Raw genomic sequence first — 24304 nt, 5'->3', positions numbered from 1 at the left:
GAGTTTAATCAAGGGATCGCGCTCTGACGTTTTAGAGACGAGGTGAGAGAGGCGCGATTAAGATGGATAAGACAGGGTGATGTATGAGACAGATGATCCGCTGTAGTGACCCCTAACGGGAGCAGCATGAAGAAGAAGTAGAAGAAATTTCATTCAACAAATCCCATTTAATGCAATGGAAAAAATACAATGCAATGCGATTTAATATGGTATTTAGTTAAGACGGACAAAAAATCATACATCTGTAAAAAAAAAAAAACAAACAAACATATGTTCTTTTCCTGTTCTGTTTTCAGGAAGATGCAGCTCTACCTCTGCCATGTTAATCTATACTCTATATGACTCTCAGGACACACCTCGGTCTGTGTAGTGTTGTGATACGTCTGGGGATGAAAAGTCCTGGAGTAACTCGAGTAATTCGGATACAAAAAAGGCATGGAGACAAATGATTTAGTTTAGTCCATTTAACTACACATGGAGCACGTTTCCCCACGTACCATTATTACTGACGCACCACCTGCTTTACTCTGGACTCGTTTATAAACATGGCTGACTGAATGCGAACCACCAATAAAAAAGAAGAAGAGGAAGAAAACCTGTGTACGTTTTTTTTTTTGTTGTTTTTATTTTACAGAAAAAACATATTACTTGTTCATTTTAAGAGACTCTTCTTAATTTCTCTCTCTTATTTAAAATTCCTCCTAACATTTTAAAGGCACAATATACAGAACATCATCCAAAGCTGTAGAAGAAAATGTATAAAAAAACTTTTTGTTTCAATAATCCCAAATAAATAAATAACTATAGAAAGGCCAGACTGCAGACCGGATTTGCATTTGCATGTGTCAGCAAACAGACTTTTACAGAATCCCCCAGGCGTTGTTTAATATTTAAAAATCCCGATCGTGGAAAACTGGTAGTTCTATGTGAAATCAGACATTGAGCACCATCATATAAACAAAATGACACGATCCTTGTTTCATAACACCTCTGTGAAGATCGGTAGATGAATCAGTCTTCTCCTATCGAAGCATCAAATCTTCGACTATTCAAAATCACCCCAAATATTGTGAACCCAGGAGTCTTAAAAAATGCTGATCAGTATGGGGTAGTATATTGTAATTTTATAATTTGACACATTACAGTACATAAAAGAGCAAAACAGAACAATTTACAATAATGTCTATCTATCTATCTATCTATCTATCTATCTATCTATCTATCTATCTATCTATCTATCTATCTATCTATCTATCTATCTATCTATCTATCTATCTATCTATCTATCTATCTATCTATCTATCTAATCTATCTAATCTATCTATCTATCCATATGTATACATTCATGTCTACCTGTGGGTTTATGAGTGGAGGGGGCGGGTGAAGTTGTACTGCGCATGAACGGAAGTAGATGACGGGCGAGAGGGGAAAAGCGGAAGAGGGAGTCTGGAAATCACAAACATGGTAAATGAGGGGGGAAAAAATACAATAACAAATACGGGGTTAATCGTTTAATTTTCCCGGTGGACACAGGCCTGTCCGGGGTCGAAACCCGGCTAGAAAGCTGATTTCCGTGGAGTGAGGGTGGGAGGGTTCAGACACAGAGAGACGGGGAGAGTCGCCGGGGTGAGCGGAGAAGGGGCGCTGAGCTAAGCGGCTATATTCAGTGAACGCTGGCGGGGGGCTGTATCCCAAACGCGCACCGAGTGCACTACGGATAGGGCGCGCTCGCCGTTTTTTCCTCCTCGCGTTGTAGTGCGGATGTGTAGGGAGCGGATGGGTATTTGGTATCCGGACACGGTTAGCGCGGTGGCTTCAGTTCAACACGCGATTTAGACGCATCAAAAGGATTTTCTGGTCCAGCAAGACGGCGTAAATGATCACCTTAAGTGGCAACGATCGTGTCGTTTTAATGAGTACAAATTGTGTTAATATATATATATAATTTATAGTAAAAATCATCAAGCTTTAGACGTGACATATATTTGAATGGCAGCTGAACTACCCATTAGGCCTGCTTTATTATGAGCCCCCAATGTAACTTTAAAGCACATTAAACATGTTTAAATCTTGGTTTTGTTTTTGTTTTCAATGATTATAATATAAACCTATTACGCAGTCCTGTATTCTTGTTATTCCTGGCAGAAGTAAGCAAATGAAGTGCACCACCATGAAGTCAGAAGACCTCAAGATGCAATAAAGGGGAAAAAAAAGAATAAATGATGATAAGTGCAAGTTTTAGATTGTAGTCTCCTAAAACCGAAACCTAGAAATAGCTCTGGATGTCATTCGAACGTCGGACTCGGATATCCCAGAATGCCGTGCAGCTATGCGGTGTAGTACAATTCTCTAGCGTATGATTGGACGCGATGGTGTTAGTAGTAAAAAGTAGTTGTGTGTCGCCGAGCGATGAAACTAAACAAACTTTCTTCCAACAGAACAAGCTGAAATCCTCGCAGAAGGATAAAGTTCGCCAGTTCATGATTTTCACGCAGTCGAATGAGAAAACGGCGCTCAGCTGTCTGGCTCAAAATGACTGGAAACTAGAGGTGGCCACAGACAACTTCTTCCAGAATCCTGAACTTTACATACAGAATCTGAAAGGACTGTTCGACAGGAAAAAGCTAGAACAGCTCTACAATAGATACAGAGGTAAGGAACAGCGACGTTGTCCGTTCCCCGAGACGATATGACGCAGAAACCTTGAGAGGCTCAGAAGGGAATCCGTCCTCCTCTGGGTGATGCTGGATATTTGTGCATTATAGTTTTGTCGTCGTTGAGGGTATCAGCTGTTCATTGGTGGAGTGCAAAGCTTTTGGTGGGAGTTGTAGAAGTTCAAAGCCGTCTTCATGGTTTCTAAGTGGAAACTTCCAGAGCAATCTTGTGTATCGTTCAGTGGTTCATGTAGAGTCATCCTTTGCAGAATTGGGGTGATCAGATCTCGTGGGGGTCTTCGAACATCCCAACAGCTCGCTTCACCCAAAAAAAACCACAGATCTCCAAGAAAAATAGAAACAGCTGAGAAAGGAAGATTTGACCCATTCTGTAGCCTTCTCTGTTCTAGGTACCAACAAACAACCTGCCCCTTTTGCTCTATATGGCATTAGTATTGTTTTATAATCGATGCGAGAATTATTTGGGAACCAGTGCAGCATGGATCAGATGTTGTAATGTGGTCATAGCTTTTGGGTCTAATAAGGACTCTTGCTGCTGCATTCTGGACTAATTGGAGCTTAATTACGCACTTATCCAGACGATAACGCTTCACAATATTCCAACCTAAAGGTAACAAAAGCTAGTTTTTCTGCATTGTGTTGTGACAGTATCTATTTCTTATCTTTTAAATATTTCTCACATGAATGAAGTCTATCCTAGGGAAACTTGATATCGCATATATACACTATATGGCCAATATAATAAATTAGAACATGTGTTTTTTTTAACCTTCCATTCAACAATCATTCCCTATTTGTCTATTATAACAACCTAAATTCTAATGGAAAAATGTTCCACTAGATTTTGTAAAAATTTTGTTCAAACACAAGGGTGGTAGTAAGTCAAGTACTGACGGAGGTGAGGTAAGATGAGGTGAGGATGCCTGGGGTGCAGTCAGCTTGAAAAATTCATCCCAAAAATATTTTAAGCTCTATAGCAGGCCACTCAAGGTCTTCCACTCCAACCTATGTAAAGAATTTGGATCTCAAGGTTCAAGGAAAATTTCAAGCCACCACGTCGTATAAAATTGTGTGGCTCTAACTTTGGGTAACAGTTTGCTGAAGAACCACGTATGGCTGGAAAAGTCAGGTGTCCCAATATGTTATGTACATAAACTCTGAAGGAAAACTTGGATCAGTAATCACACCAAGGTCTTTTTTTAATGCTTGATATAATGAACCAGAGGGACCATCCAGACACACAACGTAATCAGAAAGCTTATTTGTATGATTACAATATTAGGGGAGGTGGTGGCTCAGTGGTGGACTCTGGATCAAAATGTCACAATTTAAATCCCAGCAGCAGACACTTCTGGGCCCTTGAGCAAGGCCCCTAACCCTCACCTGTTCAGTTGTAGGCCGCTCTGGATAAGGGCTTCTGCCAAATCCCGTAAACTAAAATTTATTTCAAAGTTCCTGTTAAAACCAGCCCTTTTCCTATTCGTTTCCCATAATGTCCAAGGAAGTTTATTTTAATTTTTTCCTCTTTAATCAGATCCCCACGATGACAATAAGATCGGTATAGATGGTATTCAGCAATTCTGTGACGATCTATGCCTCGACCCAGCCAGTATAAGTGTGCTCCTAATAGCGTGGAAGTTTCGCGCCGCGACGCAGTGCGAGTTCTCCAAGCAAGAATTCATGGACGGTATGACTGAACAAGGGTAAGTTAATCGAGTCGGGTAAACTAGCGAGTCAAACTACGAGGCGGTATCAAAAAGTTTCGAAAGTAATGGTGCTAACTGGTGCAATTCTTACCAAGTGTGTTATCATGTTTGCGATTACAATACGAACAAGTTAGAACCAACAGCAAACTGCATGAAACTGGGCAAATCTTCCACACAGAAGTTTGAGACGACATTCGGCAAAGCTGCAACGAGCCGTTTGAGGTATTTTGAGTGATGGGCGCTTCAAGAGCGGAAGAACATCACTGGAAGACGACGAGAGATCAGGAAAAGCTCAACCTCTTCAAACGTCTAAACTATTAGGCTACTCGCGCATGATGATCGTCAGGAGAACAGTCCACACGAACTCACTTCCTCACCCACCCTACTCGCCAGATTTGGCTCCTGTGGACATTCTGCCAATAGCCGCTGTGGGCTTCGCCCTCTTCCCGAAGATGAAGATATAGCTCTAAGATCGTTATCACCATTGCGGAGATCCAGAAGGTGCTTGACACGCTTAGAAAAGAAGACTTCCAGAAGTGGCAGGAAAGCTGGGAGCTCTGTATTGCTGAAGGTGATGGTGTGTAACTGTACTTTCAGTAACGTACTTTCATGTAAACCGAGCTAGTCTCGAAACTTGTTGATACCACCTCGTATATTTAATGGTAAAGACCAGCAAAACTGCACAAGGGGTGCGGGTGGCTTGTGTGATTTGTGTGAGAAAAGAATGAACGCAATGAATTGCATAATATGCAAAGCTTGGGTGGAAACCGTTATGTAAATATGAATTTCAAAACGAAACCCCTCCTGAGGAAGTACAGTATAAGGAAGAAACCATGGGATGGGATCCTGTCAACCTGTAGCAGATTGTGTCTATTAATTCCAGTCCATGGTTCTTGAGCGGAGCCGTCCACATTAACCTTTGGAGCATTGTCAAACCGTCATCGTCAGCGGCGTCAGGATGAATCGGGGCGCTCCAGAAAGAAGACCAGGACCCCGATGGTACCCCAGGAGCATGTTTGTTTTGACGGAAGGGTGGTGGTAGTGGTGGTTGGGGGGGTGTTTGTGGCAGGGAGAGAATGAACCTCATGTGTTATTAAAAATGCGTGGTATTGGGTGTGAGGATGTGGTGAATATACAACAAAATAAAAAATAAGGGTTTATTTTGTATCATTATTCAGACTTTCTCAATCTCAAAAGCAAATGTAATCATTGGTTATCCTGGTTTCTGTATGCTGTGGCCGCATGAATCGATTTGAATAAACAAATGTATTTATTTGGGTTTTTTTTGACAGGAAATTTGCATACAATAATTCTTCGTTGTTGTTTTTTTTTTCTTTTCTTTAGGTGTGATAGCATAGAGAAGCTTAAAGCACAGTTGCCAAAAATGGAGCAGGAGTTAAAAGACCAAGGCAAATTTAAAGACTTCTATCAGTTTACTTTCAACTTTGCAAAGAATCCCGGACAGAAAGGCTTGGGTATGCCTTCTTTATCCTTTGTGGATTTGCTATGCCCTTTATATTTTGTTTTTCTGGCTAAATAATCCTGTCTTTACTTTTATCCAGATTTAGAAATGGCGATTGCGTACTGGAATTTAGTATTGGCAGGACGTTTCAAATTCCTCGACCTGTGGAACAAATTTTTAGTGGTAAGTCTGGAATAATGCTTCAGCGTGAATCTGATTTATAGGCCACAACCACACCTTCAGTGTGACCGGCTAATACAGGGGTCCCCAAACATTTTTTTTGTGTGAGGGCCACATAATTTTCCCTTCCTTTAATTTTTACCGATAGCGATGTTTGATTCTACTTGCCGATTAGTTTTTCAAATGGATTCTGGGAAAAAAAAACACTCCATGTTAAATAGTTACTTTATTAAAAAAAAAATATCATTCTATAATAATAAAAAAAAAAAGATTAATAATACATATAGCGCTCTCCGTGCAGCACATAGTCTAACGCGTCGAAATAAACAGCACGTGGTGTCAGTGATTCGCCTCTAGAGGCCGCTCTCATAACATTGGATCAGAAGCTGGAAAAATCCGTTTGGATTTTTTTGGCGATAGTTCCAGCAAACAATTATGGGTGCCCCAACCTCTATTAATAACAAAGGGATATTTGTTTTGAAAGCCAACCTTTATTATGCAATACAGATATGATAAGAGTTAAACACGTATGTACAATTACATTTCTAAATATGTGGGCCGTAGTTTGGGGACCCCTAGTCTAATGTATAGGCAATACCATCTTCAGTTTGCTAGATGTCTAGGCCATGCCACCTCCAGTGCATGGAATCTATAAGCCACACCTCTTTCTATGCGATTGACAGATTTATTGGCCACGGCTCCTTCAATTTGACAGATTCATAACATAAGCATTTAAAACGTGACTTTGATTTGTAGGCCACGCCTTCATTAACATAAGTGACAATTGTAGGCCACACCCCCCTTCATGAATTGAAATCACTCGACCTTTAGTTTTCTGATTGAAATCTTCTTCCTCTTGCAGGAGCACCATAAGAGATCCATTCCCAAAGATACCTGGAACCTCTTGTTAGACTTCAGCACCATGATAACAGATGACATGTCCAACTACGATGAAGAAGGTCCATAGCCACACTTTGCTTTTACCTTATTGATTTTTTTTTCCCTATAATTTACGCGTCAATTTAATCCCTCTGTTCCAGGAGCATGGCCAGTCCTCATCGATGACTTTGTCGAGTTCGCCCGGCCGTACATCGGGACCAAAAGCACGGCAGTCTAAAAGACTTTATCGTCCCCACGAAGGTGGTCCCGACCTCACGCACACCTCGTGGTGGACCGAACTGAGATCTACATTGCCTTTTCCGACCCTCAGGATCAAGACGCTTGTGTACAGCAAAGACATTTCAGAGACGCGTCACCTCTTCGTCATCTAGCGGTGGTTTGGGCCCCCTCTTCCTTCTATTCCAATTTTTCAATCTGGATATGTGTGCAACGTCCGTGCCAGCTGAATGTGGATCAAGCTCTGGGACCTCATCATGGTTTCTATATATATATTTTTTATTTTATTATTATTTTTTTTTCTCCCCTTCCTCTTTCCCCACTTTCACCCAGGCAGGAGCAAAAACCACCACAGACCTGCCACCTTTAGCCTGGTTGAGGAACGTCAAACTTCAGTTATTAAATCTTTAATTTTAGCACTCCACATTCATTTGTCCTGCCTTGAATCTTTATTTCCTACTTTTTATATACACACCAGAAAAAGGTTTGGACACACTTTGTCCTTCAGTGTTTTTTTTGCTAATTTTTTTTTATTAATCTCATATTTTACATTTTACATTAATACTGAAGACATCTAAAATATGAAAGAACATGTCTGGAATTATGCAGTAAACAAAAACAATCCAGAATATGTTTTATATTTTCGATTCCTCAAAGTAGCTCCTTTTTGTTTTGATGACTGCTTGGCAAACTCATAACTTTCCATCAGAATCACGAGGTAGTCACCTGGAATGGTTTTCAGTTCGTTTATGATATTTCTTGCCTTCTTAATGCCCTTTAGACCATCAGTTGTCTTGTGTCGAAGAAAGGGTGAGTAGAGAGTCCAAATCCCGATCACTGTTATTATTGTACAACTACATACAGTAGTATCGATAAAAAAAAAAAGAAAAGACCATTGTTACGTTAAGAAATGAAGCTCAGCCAATCGGAAAAATCTCAAAACCTTTCTCTCTAAAAGGCCAAGAGCTACCTCTGCTGCAGAGGATAAGTTTATTAGAATTGCCAAAACATTACTTAATGCTCAGGAATTCAAGTGGCAGACCTATATTAGTAGCCACTGTTCAGAAGAGACTGCATGATTCCGGCCTTCATGGTTCGATAGATGCAAAAAAACATTCATTTAGAATCTGGAAGTCAAGTTGAGTCATGTCAGCTGGACTTCTATGTGGTTGGATCGAAATGTTTCACTACTTATCCGAGGAGCTTCTTCAGTCTGACTTCGGGCCAGTTGACATGACTCAACTTCCAGATAAGCGCACCGGGATGAGATATTACTTCTGAAGAACAACCATCAAAAGAAAGTGGGTATTTTCAGCTGTATAGAAAGTGAACGTTCTTGAATATGATGTTCCCACTGTGTAACATGGAGGAGGAGGTGTGATAGAGTGGGGGTGCACTGGTCATTTATTTAAAATTAAGGGGGCACTTTACCAGCATTTTGCCATCCCTTCTGATTTTGTGGGACCATCATTTGTTTTCCAACATGACAATGACCCCACAAACATCTCTAGGTTCTATAAGAGCTATTTGTCCATAATGGAGGGCTTGATTTTGTGCTGCATCAGATGACCTGCCCTGAATTCAAGTTGGAAATGTAGGAAAAGCATCCAACAAGCACTCAACACCTCTGGGAACTCCTCAAGATTGTTGGAAAATCATTCCAGGTGATGAGCTGTCTTCACAGCAAAAGGTGGCTACTTTTGAAGAATCGAAAATATAAAACATGGATGTCTTCAGTATTAATGTACAATAACAATAAATTCAAATAAAGTAAAAACACGAAAAGATACACAAGGTGTGTGTATATATATAATATATAAAATCACTGGAAATGCAGAGCTTTGATTAAATCCCTTTTTTAGGGGACAGAACACAAGGATCAGATGCTGTTTTTTTTTTAGTTTTTATTGTGACTTGTATATTTTCTGTTGCTGTTTTTTCCACAAAAAAAAAAGGAAAATAATTTCACCTTGCTTGTTTGGTTTTGAGTAAACGTAATCAGTACGCTCGGTATGTTCTTCTATCCTAAAATTTATGCCGTGACTTTTACATTATTTGGACGAATTAAACAATAATTTATTGTAGGACATATTGTTTTTTTTTCCCCATTTAAGGGGAGAAATCAATCAGAGGGGGGCAGTGTTGAGCCTAAAGTGAGCCTAATATTATTCCAGTGTGTAGACATCTGAACTTCATAATCACCTGTACTTGTTGAAAAGATTAATTTTTTCCTTTTTCTGTTATAATAACCTCCACCTCGGCTTTCCACTTGAGTTCGGGGGTGCCTGTGGGGATTTGTGTTTATTCAGCTGCAGAAATAGAAGTGAAATCAGACACCAATCTTGGATTAGGAGGTCTGGGGTTCAAGTTCATCCCAAACGTGTTCAATGAAATGTCAAAGCTCTTTTCAGGATTCAAGTTCACTCCAACCTTCAACACACTATGTCTTCTTTATGGAGCTGGCTTTGTGCCCACATTGGAGCAGGTTTGAGCAGCAGTGAAGTGAAGATCTGTTTCTCAAAGAGGATTTTGTGAAGGACAACCTTCTGGCCCATTTTGTTACACTAATAGAGACACAACCCCATAACAATATAAGTTCAAGGTTTAGGGGGGCTAAGCTCATGACTTATTGTGAAAAACTCATGAACAAAAAGCACCAAAAAACTGCTCACAGAACATATGGATTCTGGGGAATTTATTTTAGGCCGTACAGCAAATAAAAGAGGACCCCTGTCCCAGCTTAATTTTGTCGCAACACATTGTTGCGATGGTGTGAAGTGTCCAAAACCTTCATATTCACTAAGTACGACAATGTCTGGACTGTACATGATTTATTTTACAGTAGAAAGGCATGTCCAGCCTACTGCAGTGTAGTCCCTATGGGAAATCCATTTTTTCCATCAATATGTATTAAATTATTCCCAAAAGTCTGTTCTTATTTCTCTCGGCTGCACTGCTCCTGCTCCTGTCATTTTTGCGTTGGAGTTCCTAGCCAATCAGATTTCAGTTGCACATCAAGTATTTCCACAAGGCCTTCAGAAATAAAGAGCGTGGGATCTTGGTAAGTCTTTTAACCAATCAGACTGTGATTTGGAAACTCTACAACTTCCAATCACATCAGCATTTTTGCGTCCTTTATTTGGAAGGTCAGAGAGCACGTTAGTCAAACTCGCATCCCACATCTGTAGCAAACTGCACGAGCATAAATATATTTATGCGGGTTTAACAGCTGTTTTTTATTCCACAATGAATAAATCTGGTGTGCATGATACACTTATGAGGACATTTCCAAGACAGACTTTCCAACAGTTCTCAACGGTAGTTACGCTTTTTCACAATTCAATTCATTTTTATTTGTATAGTGCTTAAAAAGTTTGTATAAAAGGTTGTATAAAAAGAATGTGTATGTTCATTGCCTATAAGTCTTTCTATTTGTTTATCCTGATGAGCGAGATAGTGGCGACAGTGACCAGGAAAAACTATGAGGTAAAAACCTTGAGAGGAACCAGACTCATCTGAGTGGCACCGAATGTCCATTCATTACAGTTCAGTTGTTGAGGTGTGTAGTAATAGGTGCTTAATAAATGCAGAACCGTTCATGCAACATTTTATGAGGATAATATTGATGGCTCTGCTAGAGATGATGTATGTGGGCGGTGCAGCTGTGGCTGCAGTGAAAGGAGACTTTCACTGTAAAGAATTCTGAGGAAAGAATTGTATTGATTGGGTTTCTTGCTTTAGTAACGGCCTTCATTCTCGCCGGATGAGATTCCGGTCAGAGATATCGGCATGCTGTTATACTGCGTCTCTCTATAATATTGATAGCTTTTATAACCGTGGTGTTATAATGATGAGATTAAGAGGTGGTTCAGGCAGGACGCCACTGAAGTACTTTGGGTGTGAAATGCACGGCCTGGTACTGCATAAAATAAATAAAACAATTTTGTTTATTACAAAATTACGAAGAAGCAGGAAGTATATAGTCGATGCAGGATTAAAGACTGCAAACCAGGAAATCGTGAAGAAAATCTTTATAATTGGAATCCTCATATTTATTGCACCTTTGCTGCTACGTTGAATGTTTACTCAATTTTCGTGCAATGTTTCCTCTTGCTGTTTCACTTTCTATGCACCTTGGTCCGTTTCTAACGACATTTCGTTCTTTTGTATACAGTGTATGTGGAAGAATGACAATGAAGCACGAGTTGGACTCGTGAATCAAGTTAGGAGATTTCCACTTCCGGCTTGAGGACCAGGAGCAGCCTTTTGGCGACCTCTACTGGCGGAAGGCCACACGTTCTTTAAAAGGTGGCGCCGTTGCTAAGCAACCGACCATACAACAGTGGACTTTACTACCAGGAAGCGTCGAAGTGGTGGTGTTAGAGTAAATAAACAAGCTGCTCGGTTTTTGTTTAGATTTCCCCGAAATTAAATAAGCAAGTAAATAAGTAAAAAAAAAAACATGGATAACGCGCTAATGATGGAGGTTTTAGCTGAGGTTGGCTGGGACCGAAAATTCGCCATTCCAGTCTTAAACGCCCAGAATAAAGCTTTGGCAGAAGAGGTAAGGGAAAAAAAAGATAACAGCAAATAAATATCGAAATGAAATTGGTCAATTCAATGCGTTCGCTTGCTTTTATCAGGTTTTAAAACTCTATTTTATTTTATTTTATTGCGCATGCGCAATTGCACCCCTCCCACATAAACGAATTGCACTGGAATGCACATAATAACGAAGCACATTTGTTTAAAACGCGATTCAAATGTGCTTTCGAGCAGTGTCGAGCTGTGCATTTCACAATCCTGCCTTCAGTGGTGTCTTTACCGAATCAATCCGCCTCCTATTACCATCATTAAGACACCACGACTATAGAAAACAACATCATAGAGAAGTGCAATAAAACACAGCATTTCTAAAGCAAGAAACCCAATAAACACAATTCAACTCTCCTTTCACTGGAGCCACAACTGCACCTCCCACATTCATCATGTCTAGCAGAAGCATCATATTAACCTCATCGAACGACCCAAAAGTGCATTTGATTTTACGAAATTACGGCAAATTGCGCGTTTTTGCACAAATTCTACGGGAACGAAAACACTAAAGTATAAATCGATCATGAAAAAGCGCAACGACTGTTTTCAACCGACTTTCGCCCACAAGTTGTAAGTGTATCTGTGGCCAAATGAGTTATTGTGGAAAAAATAAACAGCTATTAAATCTACATTATTCTATTTGAGATTGTGCAGTTTGCTACATATGCGGTTCGCACCCCCCTGACCATACAATCAAAGGACGTGAAAATGCAGACGTTACTGGTGAGGGCCTCGGACTGGCCAAATCACAGTCTGATTGGGTGAAGAAACAGTTTTGTGCAACATAGATTTGAAGCGTTTCTGAACGTCTAAATCTGATTGGGTAGAAACTCCAAAACGTACTATTGGAAATATTTCAATGCATATTCACAGATTAGACTTTATTCAAGTAAAGAAGGCCTTTCTGGCCCTTTTGGCCCACCACTGCTTTAAAGTGTGAAGTAAAAAAAAAGAATATATGCAAACTGATATGAGGTACCTGAATAAATATTCTAGATAACCAGATAACTAACTAAAATATTAAATTATAACATTATACGTATTGCAGTAAATGTGGAATGTCCGGAAAAAACATAAGTAAAACAGATGTCCTCCATCCACCAGATCCAGAGGAAACGGAAAGATCTTACAAACGTGCAGAACGATGTGATCCATCAGAAGGAGAAGTCCAGTGCTATGGCTGAACATCTGAAAAACGTTGAGCAAGAGATCATTCGCATTCAGGTGATGAATTTGAGAACATCAACAGTGTACGTTTTATAAAATTTTGATTAAAATGCCTGCTTGGTTAAATATTATATAAAATAATATATTTGATCTTTTATAAAAATAAGATTGAGGAATCGATTAAATTGGCACAAATTAAATTTATTAAATAATTTTTTTTTAATCAACATATTTAATTAAATCGTTCCCATTCGTTAGACCCCATTTGGGTAATACGCATGTGTATATAAGTCTGTGTGTGTTTTACATTTATTATTTAATTTTCTACGTATTTCAGCAGTATTTAACACTCTTTATTCCCTCCATCCTTCATTCATCCACTCCCTCGATATGGGAAAGTGTCAGGATTTTCTCCTTTTTAAGAGAAATTCTCGATGCTGGATGTAAAACGATGACGTATCCATATCGCTAGACTGTAATAAAAACGTTGGCGATGGCAGCGATTTTGCGCATGCACTACAAATAGTATTTCCAGCACGGTGAGTAAGTGATACTGTGCTAACTCTAGTTTCGTTTTTATACCCCTGGCATTGTTGTGTCCATTTTCAAGTTTAATGTAAATAATAATAATAATTATAAAAACAGTGACACTGCGCTCAAAGTGCGAAGCGTAGACTAAACAAACTTGCGCTTCGGAACTCAATACGTTTGTGAGGCAACTTTTTAACGTATCGCACGTAAAAACGATTGTATTCGGTACACATGAACCGAAAACCTTGTACCAAAATGGTTCAGTACGAATACACCCCTATATATATACTGTATAAGACTTCTTCTGCTGTAGAGTTGTGCTGAATTAATGCGTCTCCTGCATGTAGGCTTTGTGCAGGGCTGTCAAGAAACAGACCGATTCCGAGCTGCACTTCAAGGCCTTGGCCGAGAGAGAGATCGGATGGCTGCGCCATGAGATTTCCAAGCTTCAGAACGAGCAGAAAACGATGCTGGAGAAGAAGAATTCGTACGAGGTTGTAGTGATTTTGTCATCAACGGGATTGAAAGACTTCAATTGTGAGATCTTTGCTTTCGCTTGTACATGCTAAATGCTTTCCCTTTACTGCGCAGACCTACATCTTTAAAGCCAAGCAGAATTTGGAGGAGTTCAAGACCCAGATGAACTGGGACCAGCAGACTCTGGATGTCTGGCTGGAAGAATCGGCTCGCAAAGACGAGGACATTATGACTATCATCAAGTATGCAAAGCAGGATGATAGCAGGATTCGAGTGAGTCTAATTATTAAATTGTTCGGGTTGTTAAATAGAAATTACCAAAAACTTCCTCCAATGCGTCTTGATTTAAACCCTCCGTATTCTTGTATGTGTTTTACAGGAGCTGACTCTGACTCTAGAGAAGCTAACTCTCGAGGAGAACCAGAAGAGAAAAGCTTTGGACAAAGAGCTTACAGAGACCACCATGATACAGGTACATGTTTTTTTTTCTCAACACTCCAGCTTTTTCTCTCTTAAAGTCATTGCGGCACAAGATCCCGTTTCGTTTCAACGAATTCCAACACACATTCACTCATACGTTCGTACAGGTGGCTCTGGAGAAGACGGTGGAGATGTTGCAGCAGGCCCACTCAGAGAGACAGGAGCTGATCAGACAGTGGGAGAACGCCATCCAGCAGATGAAAAAGAAAGACCACGATATACAGCAGTGTGCTCTGGTATTCGTCTACACGAACAAAAACACTCCGAACTGAAACGTGGGTGAGAATTCGAAACGGATAAATTGTATTTTTCTGTTTAGCTGCGGGTTGAGGCGAACCTGGCGATCCGCGAACGCAAGGAACTCATAAAAGAGCAGCAGAACTACCTGGCTAACTTGGTGGAAAACAACAAGGAGTGCGAGAAAAAGATCGCCGCAGTGGAACGCCAGGCCAGGAGGCTACGGGAGCAGTTTCAGGCGAAGGAGAGCAACTGCGTCCGCCTGCAAGACGAGGCATGTTTTAGTTTTTCTGTTCTCTCCTGGATGTTATTTGGAGACTGCGATACTAACCTGCTGGTTTTTCACAGCTTTTGAGCCTCAAGGGCAAGTTGGATCGCACCACGACAGACCTGAAGGCCAAGAGATCCCAATTAGCGAGCATAAGGAAGGACATCAAGGATAAAACAGCAAAGTAATTCAAAGTATTCAATAAAAGAAAAAAAGGCAAAGTTGTTTTCTCAGCCTCTGTAGCTCACTCTGTATTCCTTTCAGGTTGGAGGAAGCATGTCAGTATAACTTCGCTCTAGAGATGAAGTTGCAGTCCGTGACTGAGGGGGCGCTAAGCATGGAGGAGAGAGCCACTCAGATGGAACAGATGCACCGAGACCAGGAGAAACACCTCAAAGTATTCAAGTGTTCTATAAGATAAGTTGAGCTAGCACACATTTTTATCACCTTGCAACTTAATAGAGGGTGTTTGTATACAGGAACGCGTCAGCCAACTCCAGCAGAAGCAGAAGCTCCTGTTCCAGAAAAAGCAGGAACTCCATACAATGAGAACGAAGGAGAAGAACCTCCTCGCCGATATCTCGAGCGGTCGTATAGCTCTGTCCAACCTCAACAGCCGCCTCGGGAAACTAGACCAATATGCTCTCAAGCATCAGGAGTATATCAACAGCCAGGCAAGCCATTTAGATCCTATCTAAAAGTGTCTTGGATAAGGTTTTTTTTGAAAGCTCCTCAGGGCTTCACTCAAAACTCCTCGGAATGTTCAATATGCATGCTGGTTTTTTTTCTTCACCAGGACTTCCAGATCCAGCTTCTGGAGGGGAAGATGGCACGTCTGAGCGGCAACGTGAACAAGGAAGAGAAGGAGGCGCTGGAGAAGCAGGGGTCTGAGCTGAGCAAGGCGCTGGAAGAGAAGAAGAAGGAGGCTGCTATGCTTTCAGGACAGCTCAGGACACTCCAGGTGAAACGGGGTGAAACGTATTTCCCAAGGCATGGACCAATGCGATATAGGTATTGAAATTATAGGACGACTGAATGTAATGAAAACGTGTGTATTTTCAGAACGATATTCGCTGTGTGAGGAAAGAGAACGAGAAGACGAGAGCGGAAAAGAGAGACCTGACCACAAAGATCGACGAGATGAACCTAATCAACGACACCTTGGACAAACACTTGAAGAAACTTCGTCTCAAGAAAAAGGTCCACATTAAATAATTATGTTTAACATTTAATTCCTAACTGGTTTAAAAAATTTGTGCAAATAGTAAATAGAGACTTGACCCTCCTTCTTCTAGGACAGAATAGTGGAGACCAATATGCTGCAGCTGGAGGTGAAGCGCCTCAGGAACCTGCTGTATGACAAGGCAGATGGCGTCCTCTCTCTGGAGCAGAGGAAGCTTCAGCTGCAGACAGCCATGAAGGAGTGGCAGGAGGAGATGCGTGTACATCAGGAAATGCAGAACAATCAGCTCAAGATGACAGAGCAGGAGCTACAAGGCATCAGGTGGGACATGGCAACATTGGCATGAATAATGTGGGTAATAATATGAATGCAATCACCATCCCTTTTCATTTTCCATACTGTCATTCTCCACAGATCCGAGCTGCACGAACGATTCACCAAAGTTGACAGGATGAAGACAAAATACGAGATCATCACCATGTCCATGGCTCCACCAGAGGGCGAGGAAGACAAATCTCAGGCTTATTACATTATCAAGGTAGCAAGAGTTGATATCAAGATTCGGAAGGACTTCTACTATCATTTAAATGTTTTTGTTTGCGTTTTGCCTCGTCTGCATGTTCTATCCAATTCTGATATCGCTCACAAAATGTTTTCGCATTTACACCGTAGCATAATTGAATTCGCAAATCCGATCCCGTTTGGTTTCCTATAGCAGCAGCTCGGACGAATGCACTGGTTACAAACCACCGTTTTTCCTTGTGTTTATTCTATTGTGTTATCGTCCAGTATTAGGGGAGTTGAACAGTGACATTCCACATAAACAGTTCAGCAAGTAATTGCTGAGGTCTGGAATTTGTAGACAAAGAAGCATTTGCATATTTGTCTCCAGTGTCAAAGTCTGTTTCGCCTTCGGTCTTCAGAAAGACCTTGTGCTGTCACCATGAACATGAGACATGCTTTTTAATATGGGTAATCTGGGCTACTGATTGGAAGGTCATGGAGTTCATTGTCAAACTGCTACTCTTGGGCCATTGAGCAAGGCCCGTAACCCTCCGTGCTCCAAGCTGTATCATGGTTGACCCTGTTCTCTCACCCCAGCTTCCTAAAGAGTAACAAGTAAAAAGCCTCTTTACCTCAGTTCTACAGCTGAGCAATTAAAGGGTTTAGGGCCTTTTTGAAGATTTGAACCCATAACCTTTTAATCAGAAGTCCAACATTTTATTCAGTAAGCTTTACAAAAGGAAACTGTAACACTTGTAACACTTTTGGGCTCTTAAGCAAAGCCCTGGAGGTCATTGCTGACCTTGTGCTCTAGTAGGGCTTCCTAATATCGCTGGAATATGCAAAGAAAGAAGTACATGTGAGAAGAAAAACAAAAACCCTTTACATTTACCAAAACTGTACATAATTAAAAATTCCCGATTGGTGTTTAATTTTTAGTAATTGATTCAGTTAGAAACCGTTATGTGGTGCAAGTGGAATAAAACTCTTTTAGATATTAATAATCATAGGTGATACCAATATATTTTTTTACCTGCTTTACTGATTCAGTGGACTACCTTCAGATTGCAATTTGAACGTCTTCCATTTGCTTATAATAGTTTATACTTGTATATAAGCTTATAGATTTATAGATATGCAGAATTTTAATTTGCTGTTGCTGTCTTGAAGGCAGCTCAAGAGAAGGAGGAGCTTCAGCGCAGGGGCGACGATTTGGACGCCAAGATCCGCAAAACCGAGAACGAGAACAAGGCATTGGAAAACACCATGCACTTGTTCAACGATCACAACAGCACCTGTCGCAAATCCTTGAACAAGGTCACAGAGACAAGTATGTGCATGCTTTCCTCGTTTTTTTTTTTCAGTTTTCGACCTGTTATTTGTGAATAGTTTAATACAGATGTTGGGTTAATCACTCACCAACCCAGATTCAGGAAGTCTTTGCCATGTCACATTTCAGGTTCACGCTCAGGTTAAATGCTTTCTCTTTAAGTTTCAAGTTATGCAAGTCATCTAAACCCCGATAACACTTTCGATTTGGTTTCGCAGGTCCCGAGTATAAAGAGAAATTGAAGTTGGAGGCACAGAAAAGGGCGGCAGACGAGAAGGCCAAGTTTAAAAGGCGCCAAATCAGAGAGCTGAAGGAAAACACTGAGGTCTGTGTGAGCATTAGGGGATGTTCTGGATTATCGCGTCTATCTTGAATTTTCTGTATATGAAGAACCCATGGGTTGTATGAAACATATTTATTATATATTATAAATTATTTAGGAACCAAAAAAACACCATCATTCCAAAATTTGACCCGTGATGCATGCAAGCTATTCTGGTAGAACAACCAGAGTTAAGATAATTCAAATAGAAAAAATGTAAAGCGATAATTATCTGAGTTTTGTTCCTTCACGCTTTAATTCCAAGCTACTATTTAGTAGGAGACGTAGTATCAGCGATCCATTGCCGCGTCTACATTGCAGTGGTGGACAAAGTACATAAACCATGCAGTTGAGTTAAAGTAGATCCACTCGGTAAAATGTGACTCCAAGAAAAGTGAAAGTGCTCCTTTAAACTTTGACTTGAGTAAAAGAGCAAAAGTTTTGGCTTTCAAATATACTTTACTCAATCAACTCAGTTTATGTGAAAAGACTCGAATGTGATTCTCAGCACACTGATTTCTATTAAAATTAGCCAAAACCTTCTTTTCAACTATTTAAAAAAATGCTGTAAATGAGGTCAAATGTGTTGTGGCGAGTTCGAGTCTGGAGTTTCTTCATCATTTATTCCTGTATGTTGGTGATCAGTAGATGCACCAAGTGCCAATTGAAATAAGTTTAAAACAGAACGTGTGCTCGACCATGATTGGTGACTCGCGGCATGTTTGACCAGTTACGTTTTTATCCTCATAAATAAAAAGACTGATTTTGCAAAATGTAGGTGGGTAAAAAGAAAAATATTTGACTTTGAAATGTAGTGAAGTTAAAGAAAATGTCTCCCAGAATAGAAACAGTTCAGTAAAGTGCAGACACATGAAACTGTCCACCACTGCTTTCCTATAATGGAAATATTTATTTTTCTATAAAGTAAATTACATGGACAAAAGTACTAGGATACCTGACATTTCCAACCATATGTGGTTCTTTCTCAAGCTGTTACGACAAAGTTGGCGACACACAGTTGTACAGGATGTCCTTGGATGTGGTAGCACTACATTTTACCTTTATTGTCCTTGTTCTTATTTATTATTTCTTTCATTCTTATTGCTTTTTTTTTTCTCTGGGCTTCCTTTGGCAGGTAATGAATAGCTCGCTGAGCATCTTGCAGCAGGAGGAAGCTGCTCAAGCAAAAAGTAAAGCTGATCTCCAAACCCATTCTTTTTCTCTGAAGAAGGAACTTGCTTCACAGCAGGAAAAACTGGACAGGGCCACCAAACAGGTTGAACCTTTTGCGTTCATGTCCTCTCAAGTTCCTGATCCTGAGAGCAATTCGAAACATCTTGTTCTTGATCTTGATGTGGATAGACAGCATTTAATTTCGTCTGTTTCCTGGATTGACGCTTAAACAATAAATAGGATTTCAGAAATGCCTTATTAAACATGAACAGACTCATGTGTCTTCCACATCAACATCTGTATAACATTTTGGTTATGCTAAACATCCCAGTAGATCTCACATTTCTTTTTATATCTTCCAACGCAGTCCTCCAAGCTGGCTAAGGAGCTGCGCTCTGCCAAAAACACCACCGAGGAGACCTTTGAGGAACGTGACATCAAGCGAAAGGAGTTGAAAGACTGCAAAAAGGCGGTCAATAAGTTGCTTCTAGAAGTCATAGAGCAACAGCCTGACCTCCAGCCGGCGATTCACACGTACTTCATGCAGGTGAAGAACTCGAAAGAGCTCACGGACGAGCAAAGCCATGGAAATTCTATCCAAACAATATATTTGTTTTCTGTCCTAGGCCGGTCTCGCTATTCCTTCCAGCCCCTCAACCCTGTCAAGCCGGAGCTCGAAGCTGAGCTCGGCACGTAGCTTTGGTTCCCTCAGGTAAAAAATCTCTACTTGGGGTTCACCGGATAAACCGATATGAAAACCGTTTCCCCGCCCTATCAGAGCATCACAATAATTACAAATAAAGGCCATCATAGTGGGCAAGTCAATCACACACACCAGACACCTGGTGACACAGTGTTTTTTTTGTTTTCCACCAGATCTTCGAAGCCGTCAGCCGGCAGCAGTGCAAGAGCCTCAACAGTTCACTTGCCTGCCGTTAAGACGATCCAGTTGGACCTGGGACTTCCCGTCTCCTCAGCGTTTTTACCTCAGTCTCCTGTCAGCGACCGCAGCAGGAGCAGCAGCTGCAGCAGCAGGGGCAGCAAAGTCCGTAATCTTTGAAGCGAATCTGCTTTGCTCTTCCAGAAAAAATGAATATGAAATATCAGTCCTGCATATAGTCTAGCAAAAGTAATCATTTCCCAATGTTCTGTAACTGGAAAAAAGTCCTCTGGACATTTTGCATCATGAGAAAATTTCTCTCCCATAAAAGCCTCTACTTCAATTAAAGTTGATTTTATTGTTATTAAACAATCACAAATCCAAACAATGTTGGAATTATTTGCATACTTTACCCGTGGGCAGAGCTTGTGGAGCTGTTTTACAGGAATTGCCGCTATTATGCGTCACCGGGCCATTTCATAACGATCCGCATAAGAATGCAAGGTCATTACGGAAACTGACAGGAATGCTGCACACACTCACACACACTCATACACACTCACACGTACCTTTTTCCCGAACGGCAACCACAGCAGCAAACATGTTCCTCGTGATCCTTTTTGTCGGAGCGGTTCTTTTTACAAATGGATCAAATGGTGAGTAAAACAAAGACGGGATATATTACTCTTGCTCTCGTCAGTTTTTCAGCTGATATCAAGATTTATGCAGAGATTAATTTACAAATGTGTGATTTTGCTGTCAAAACATTTACCCAGGATTACTGTTTACTGTTTACAGGATTACTGAATTTTTATTGATTTATTTGATAAAAAACTATGAAGAAGAAGAATCGTCAACAGTGAACATGACTCAAAGATGATTCACAGATAAGCTCTGTTAAAATTGCAGGCCTTTGTGTTGTAAACAAGGAAGCCAAAAGAAATCGTGTCAGATCTTGTTCTGACTTTATGTCGCCACAAGAAAATAAGAGTTACAATTAACCTGGGTGTGAAAGTGTGCACATCTTTTGGGCATAACCTCATCAAACATTATATTGGTGCAAAAACAATACTGAAAGAACACTATGCTTACAGTGAAGCATGGTGGTGGCTGCATCGTGCTATGGAGACTTGGTCTTGGATTCCTGTCCAGATAGCGATCATAGAAAGATCCAAAATTTTATCTATTTCAGCAAAATAAACTCCACACACTATGATGACCCAGTCAGAGCTCATGTGCCGGTTCTTTATACATCGATAACCAGATAATAGTCGAGAAGGATCGTGTTGTTTGCCACATATATCGTCACTAGAAACCAACACTGGAAACCACCTGGCTGGTCGGTGGTACAATGGCCTAAGAGCGTACAAAGGATTTTTTTTTTGCTGCAGAGAAGGTTATGAAGAACTCGAAATGAAATCCAGCTAATTAAGCAATCCATGTGTGAAGAATAACACCTGGATCTACTGATACAAATAATACTGTCATAGTGTATTGAATAATTGCGGAATTATCACCAGTATATCAGATTCCAAATAGAAGCATGGACTGCTACGTCAAATGTATACAACAGAAATTTAGAAACACACTAACAATCAGCCCACTAGCGATTTCTTATTATTGGTGATTGCTTATAATTGATAAATTACTTACTTAGGAATGAAATTAGCGTATATCTTTAAAGAATACTTTTACCATTGTAGCTATACTAAGGTGTAATATATGTGCAAACATTTGTGGAAACCTGACCTTAGATTATGAACATCCAATTCCACATTTAGTCCCCATTTGCTGTTCTAATAAACGCCACTCTTCTGGAAAGATGTTTCACTAGATTTTGTGGAGATTTGTGAGATTTCATTCAGCCACAAAGGCGTTAGTCAGGTCACATTCATTCAGAGCTCCATATCAGGAGAACTTTCACTTTCAACCCACATAAAGCAGATCTTCACAAAGCTGGCTTTGTGCACAGGGGCATTGTCATGCGGGAACAGGTTTGTGTCTCTAAATTAAGAGGAAATTGATTGATTTTTTTTCTTTTAAGTCGTCCTTTACAATTGTGTGCCTCCAATGTTGTGGTAAATGTTTGGGGCTAAATCACATAAAAAAAACCAACACTGCATATGTACATTTTGTAGTTTTAAGTTGACTTATTTTCTTGAATTACAGTTGAAATTCCTTACAGATGAAATGAAACGTCCCGGAAAAGTAATGTCTGTTTGTTGAATGTTTAAAAAAATTACAAATATATAATATATCTTTTTTTTTTTGTCTGTCTCTTTTCAAAATGTTTACATCCAAAGCTCAAATCATACTAGAACTCACCCTCCCTCCTGGTAAGTAGCTGTTTTAGATAACAATTTTATACTCAGTATTATTATTATACTATATCTGCTGCAAAGATAAAATGTATTCATAAATCAGTTAGTTCCATGTTTTCATGATAGGTTTAAAGAACACAGTTTCATACCTGTGCATTTGTCCATTTTGTTTTTATTCGCAATTCAAAACGTGAATGGCGACGTCTTAATTTCTTTCTTGGTTGATGTAATATTGAAAGCAGACAAAGTCTTTTCATTGTTTCTGAGCACACACCAAAAAAAGAGAAAAATTTATTTATTCCTTTTATTCGTTTAATCACACAAAGTGATCCCCATGTCACACTGTAGGATCTCAGTCTCTCAGACTGAACGACGGTCAAAAACATTGTTATGTAATCGATCCGTGACACGTTTAAACCCACGTTCTCTCACTAATGGTAGCTAACAGCAAACAAAAACATTCTGTAGTGTTAATTTTGTTCTTGACATGCCTTGATGATAAAATCTTTACTGTACTGTCCATCTGACGTTTCGACGTTTTCCTTGAGGGGGTTTGAAGTTGTCACGCTATATATATTCGGTGCTCCTATTGGTTCTTGGTTTCACTGTGTCAGGAAAGAGTCTGAAATCTTCTGAGAATCTTTTACGATTTTCAAAATTTGTCTCAGACGACCAGATTATGGCTAAAATAGCATGTGTGCACTTGGCTTTAGGAAGAAACGTCCACTCTGGAGCCATTTGGCAAATGTTAAATAATTTGATACAAACTAGAGCATTATATTCAGAGATCGCAGACAATCTAGTAGAGCATGATGCAGGGTGGGGCAGGGAAGGGTGAGCCGTGGTTACACCCTTATGGTTCAGGAGGTTTCTTTGTTTACTTAAGATTAATGAATAAACTAAGAATGAATTTCAGTCTTAGTGAAATGAAATGTAACTGAAGGGTCATATCTGTAATAATGTGTTTTTATGGAATGGATAAAAAAAAAAAAAAATTCAAAATTTTAAAATGCACTACAGTTATTATCAATGCTATTAAAATATATATATATATATATGCTGCAAGTAACCTATACCTTTCACGATACATACTGCAAATGCAACTAAAAGACAAAAGTAAATTTATAAACAAACGAGTTTTCATTGTAGATTTTGAATTCATTATGTTTACTTAGGGCTGACATTCAGTTTAAAGTTTGGTCTAAATGTAACAAAAATGTTTTTGTCTGTTATTGTTTTGTCTTTTTTTTTTTAAACTTGCATCCAAAGACCAGAACATCACAACGCCCACCAATACAACACTAACAATAACACAAGCAAGAACCAACACATCAACAACAGAAACAACAACTCCAACTACAACAACAACAACAACAGAAACTCCAACAACAACATCAACAACAGAAACTCCAACAACATCAACTCCAACAACAACTCCAACAACAACAACAACAATTCCAACAACAACAATTCCAACAACAACATCAACATCAACAACTCCAACAACAACTCCAACAACAATTCCAACAACAACTCCAACAACAATTCCAACAACAACATCAAGAACAGAAACTCCAACAACAACCACATCAACAACAACAACATCAACAACAGAAACAACAACATCAACAACAGAAACTCCAACAAACACATCAACAACAAACACATCAACTCCAACAACAGCAACAACATACAC

At 39.9% G+C, this 24304-nt stretch overlaps 2 protein-coding genes across 4 annotated transcripts; both read left to right on the top strand.

The window, feature by feature from the left end:
- The first annotated feature begins 1337 nt into the window (after positions 1-1337).
- On the top strand, positions 1338-7563 carry dcun1d1 (DCN1, defective in cullin neddylation 1, domain containing 1 (S. cerevisiae)). 3 transcript variants are annotated; one of them, XM_046851424.1, is made up of 7 exons: positions 1338-1464; positions 2439-2652; positions 4210-4378; positions 5726-5856; positions 5944-6026; positions 6886-6982; positions 7064-7563. In XM_046851424.1, exons 1-7 carry the CDS (start codon positions 1462-1464, stop codon positions 7138-7140), a joined length of 774 nt encoding a protein of 257 aa, XP_046707380.1. In that variant the 5' UTR covers positions 1338-1461; the 3' UTR covers positions 7141-7563. The 3 variants fall into 3 exon arrangements, with proteins under 3 accessions (XP_046707380.1, XP_046707381.1, XP_046707378.1); XM_046851425.1 differs by lacking the exon at positions 1338-1464 and adding an exon at positions 1603-1626; XM_046851422.1 differs by lacking the exon at positions 1338-1464 and adding an exon at positions 1653-2334.
- Positions 7564-11467: 3904 nt separating this feature from the next.
- ccdc39 (coiled-coil domain containing 39) lies at positions 11468-23924 on the top strand. The gene is made up of 22 exons (XM_046851421.1): positions 11468-11703; positions 12840-12959; positions 13781-13927; positions 14025-14183; positions 14290-14382; positions 14498-14626; positions 14710-14901; positions 14976-15079; positions 15160-15292; positions 15375-15569; positions 15692-15856; positions 15958-16095; positions 16191-16399; positions 16493-16616; positions 17753-17912; positions 18131-18237; positions 19370-19510; positions 19775-19954; positions 20034-20119; positions 20284-20943; positions 22591-22623; positions 23878-23924. Exons 1-20 carry the CDS (start codon positions 11602-11604, stop codon positions 20465-20467), a joined length of 2868 nt encoding a protein of 955 aa, XP_046707377.1. The 5' UTR covers positions 11468-11601; the 3' UTR covers positions 20468-20943; positions 22591-22623; positions 23878-23924.
- Positions 23925-24304: the final 380 nt, after the last annotated feature.

Source organism: Silurus meridionalis, chromosome 6, assembly GCF_014805685.1.
Source record: "Silurus meridionalis isolate SWU-2019-XX chromosome 6, ASM1480568v1, whole genome shotgun sequence".
NCBI classification, from domain to species: domain Eukaryota; kingdom Metazoa; phylum Chordata; class Actinopteri; order Siluriformes; family Siluridae; genus Silurus; species Silurus meridionalis.
Note: the sequence above shows the minus strand (reverse complement) of the source record. Positions and strands in the feature narration are given on the sequence as shown.

Excerpts from the sequence above, each read along its gene's own strand:
- dcun1d1 (XM_046851422.1), top strand. Across the intron at positions 2,653-4,209 it reads GCTCTACAATAGATACAGAG|ATCCCCACGATGACAATAAG; the intron begins GTAAGGAACAGC and ends CTCTTTAATCAG. Across the intron at positions 6,027-6,885 it reads TGTGGAACAAATTTTTAGTG|GAGCACCATAAGAGATCCAT; the intron begins GTAAGTCTGGAA and ends TTCCTCTTGCAG.
- ccdc39 (XM_046851421.1), top strand. The coding sequence starts at position 11,602 with ATGGATAACGCGCTAATGATGGAGGTTTTAGCTGAGGTTGGCTGGGAC. Across the intron at positions 14,383-14,497 it reads CAGAGACCACCATGATACAG|GTGGCTCTGGAGAAGACGGT; the intron begins GTACATGTTTTT and ends ACGTTCGTACAG. Across the intron at positions 16,617-17,752 it reads AGGCTTATTACATTATCAAG|GCAGCTCAAGAGAAGGAGGA; the intron begins GTAGCAAGAGTT and ends GCTGTCTTGAAG.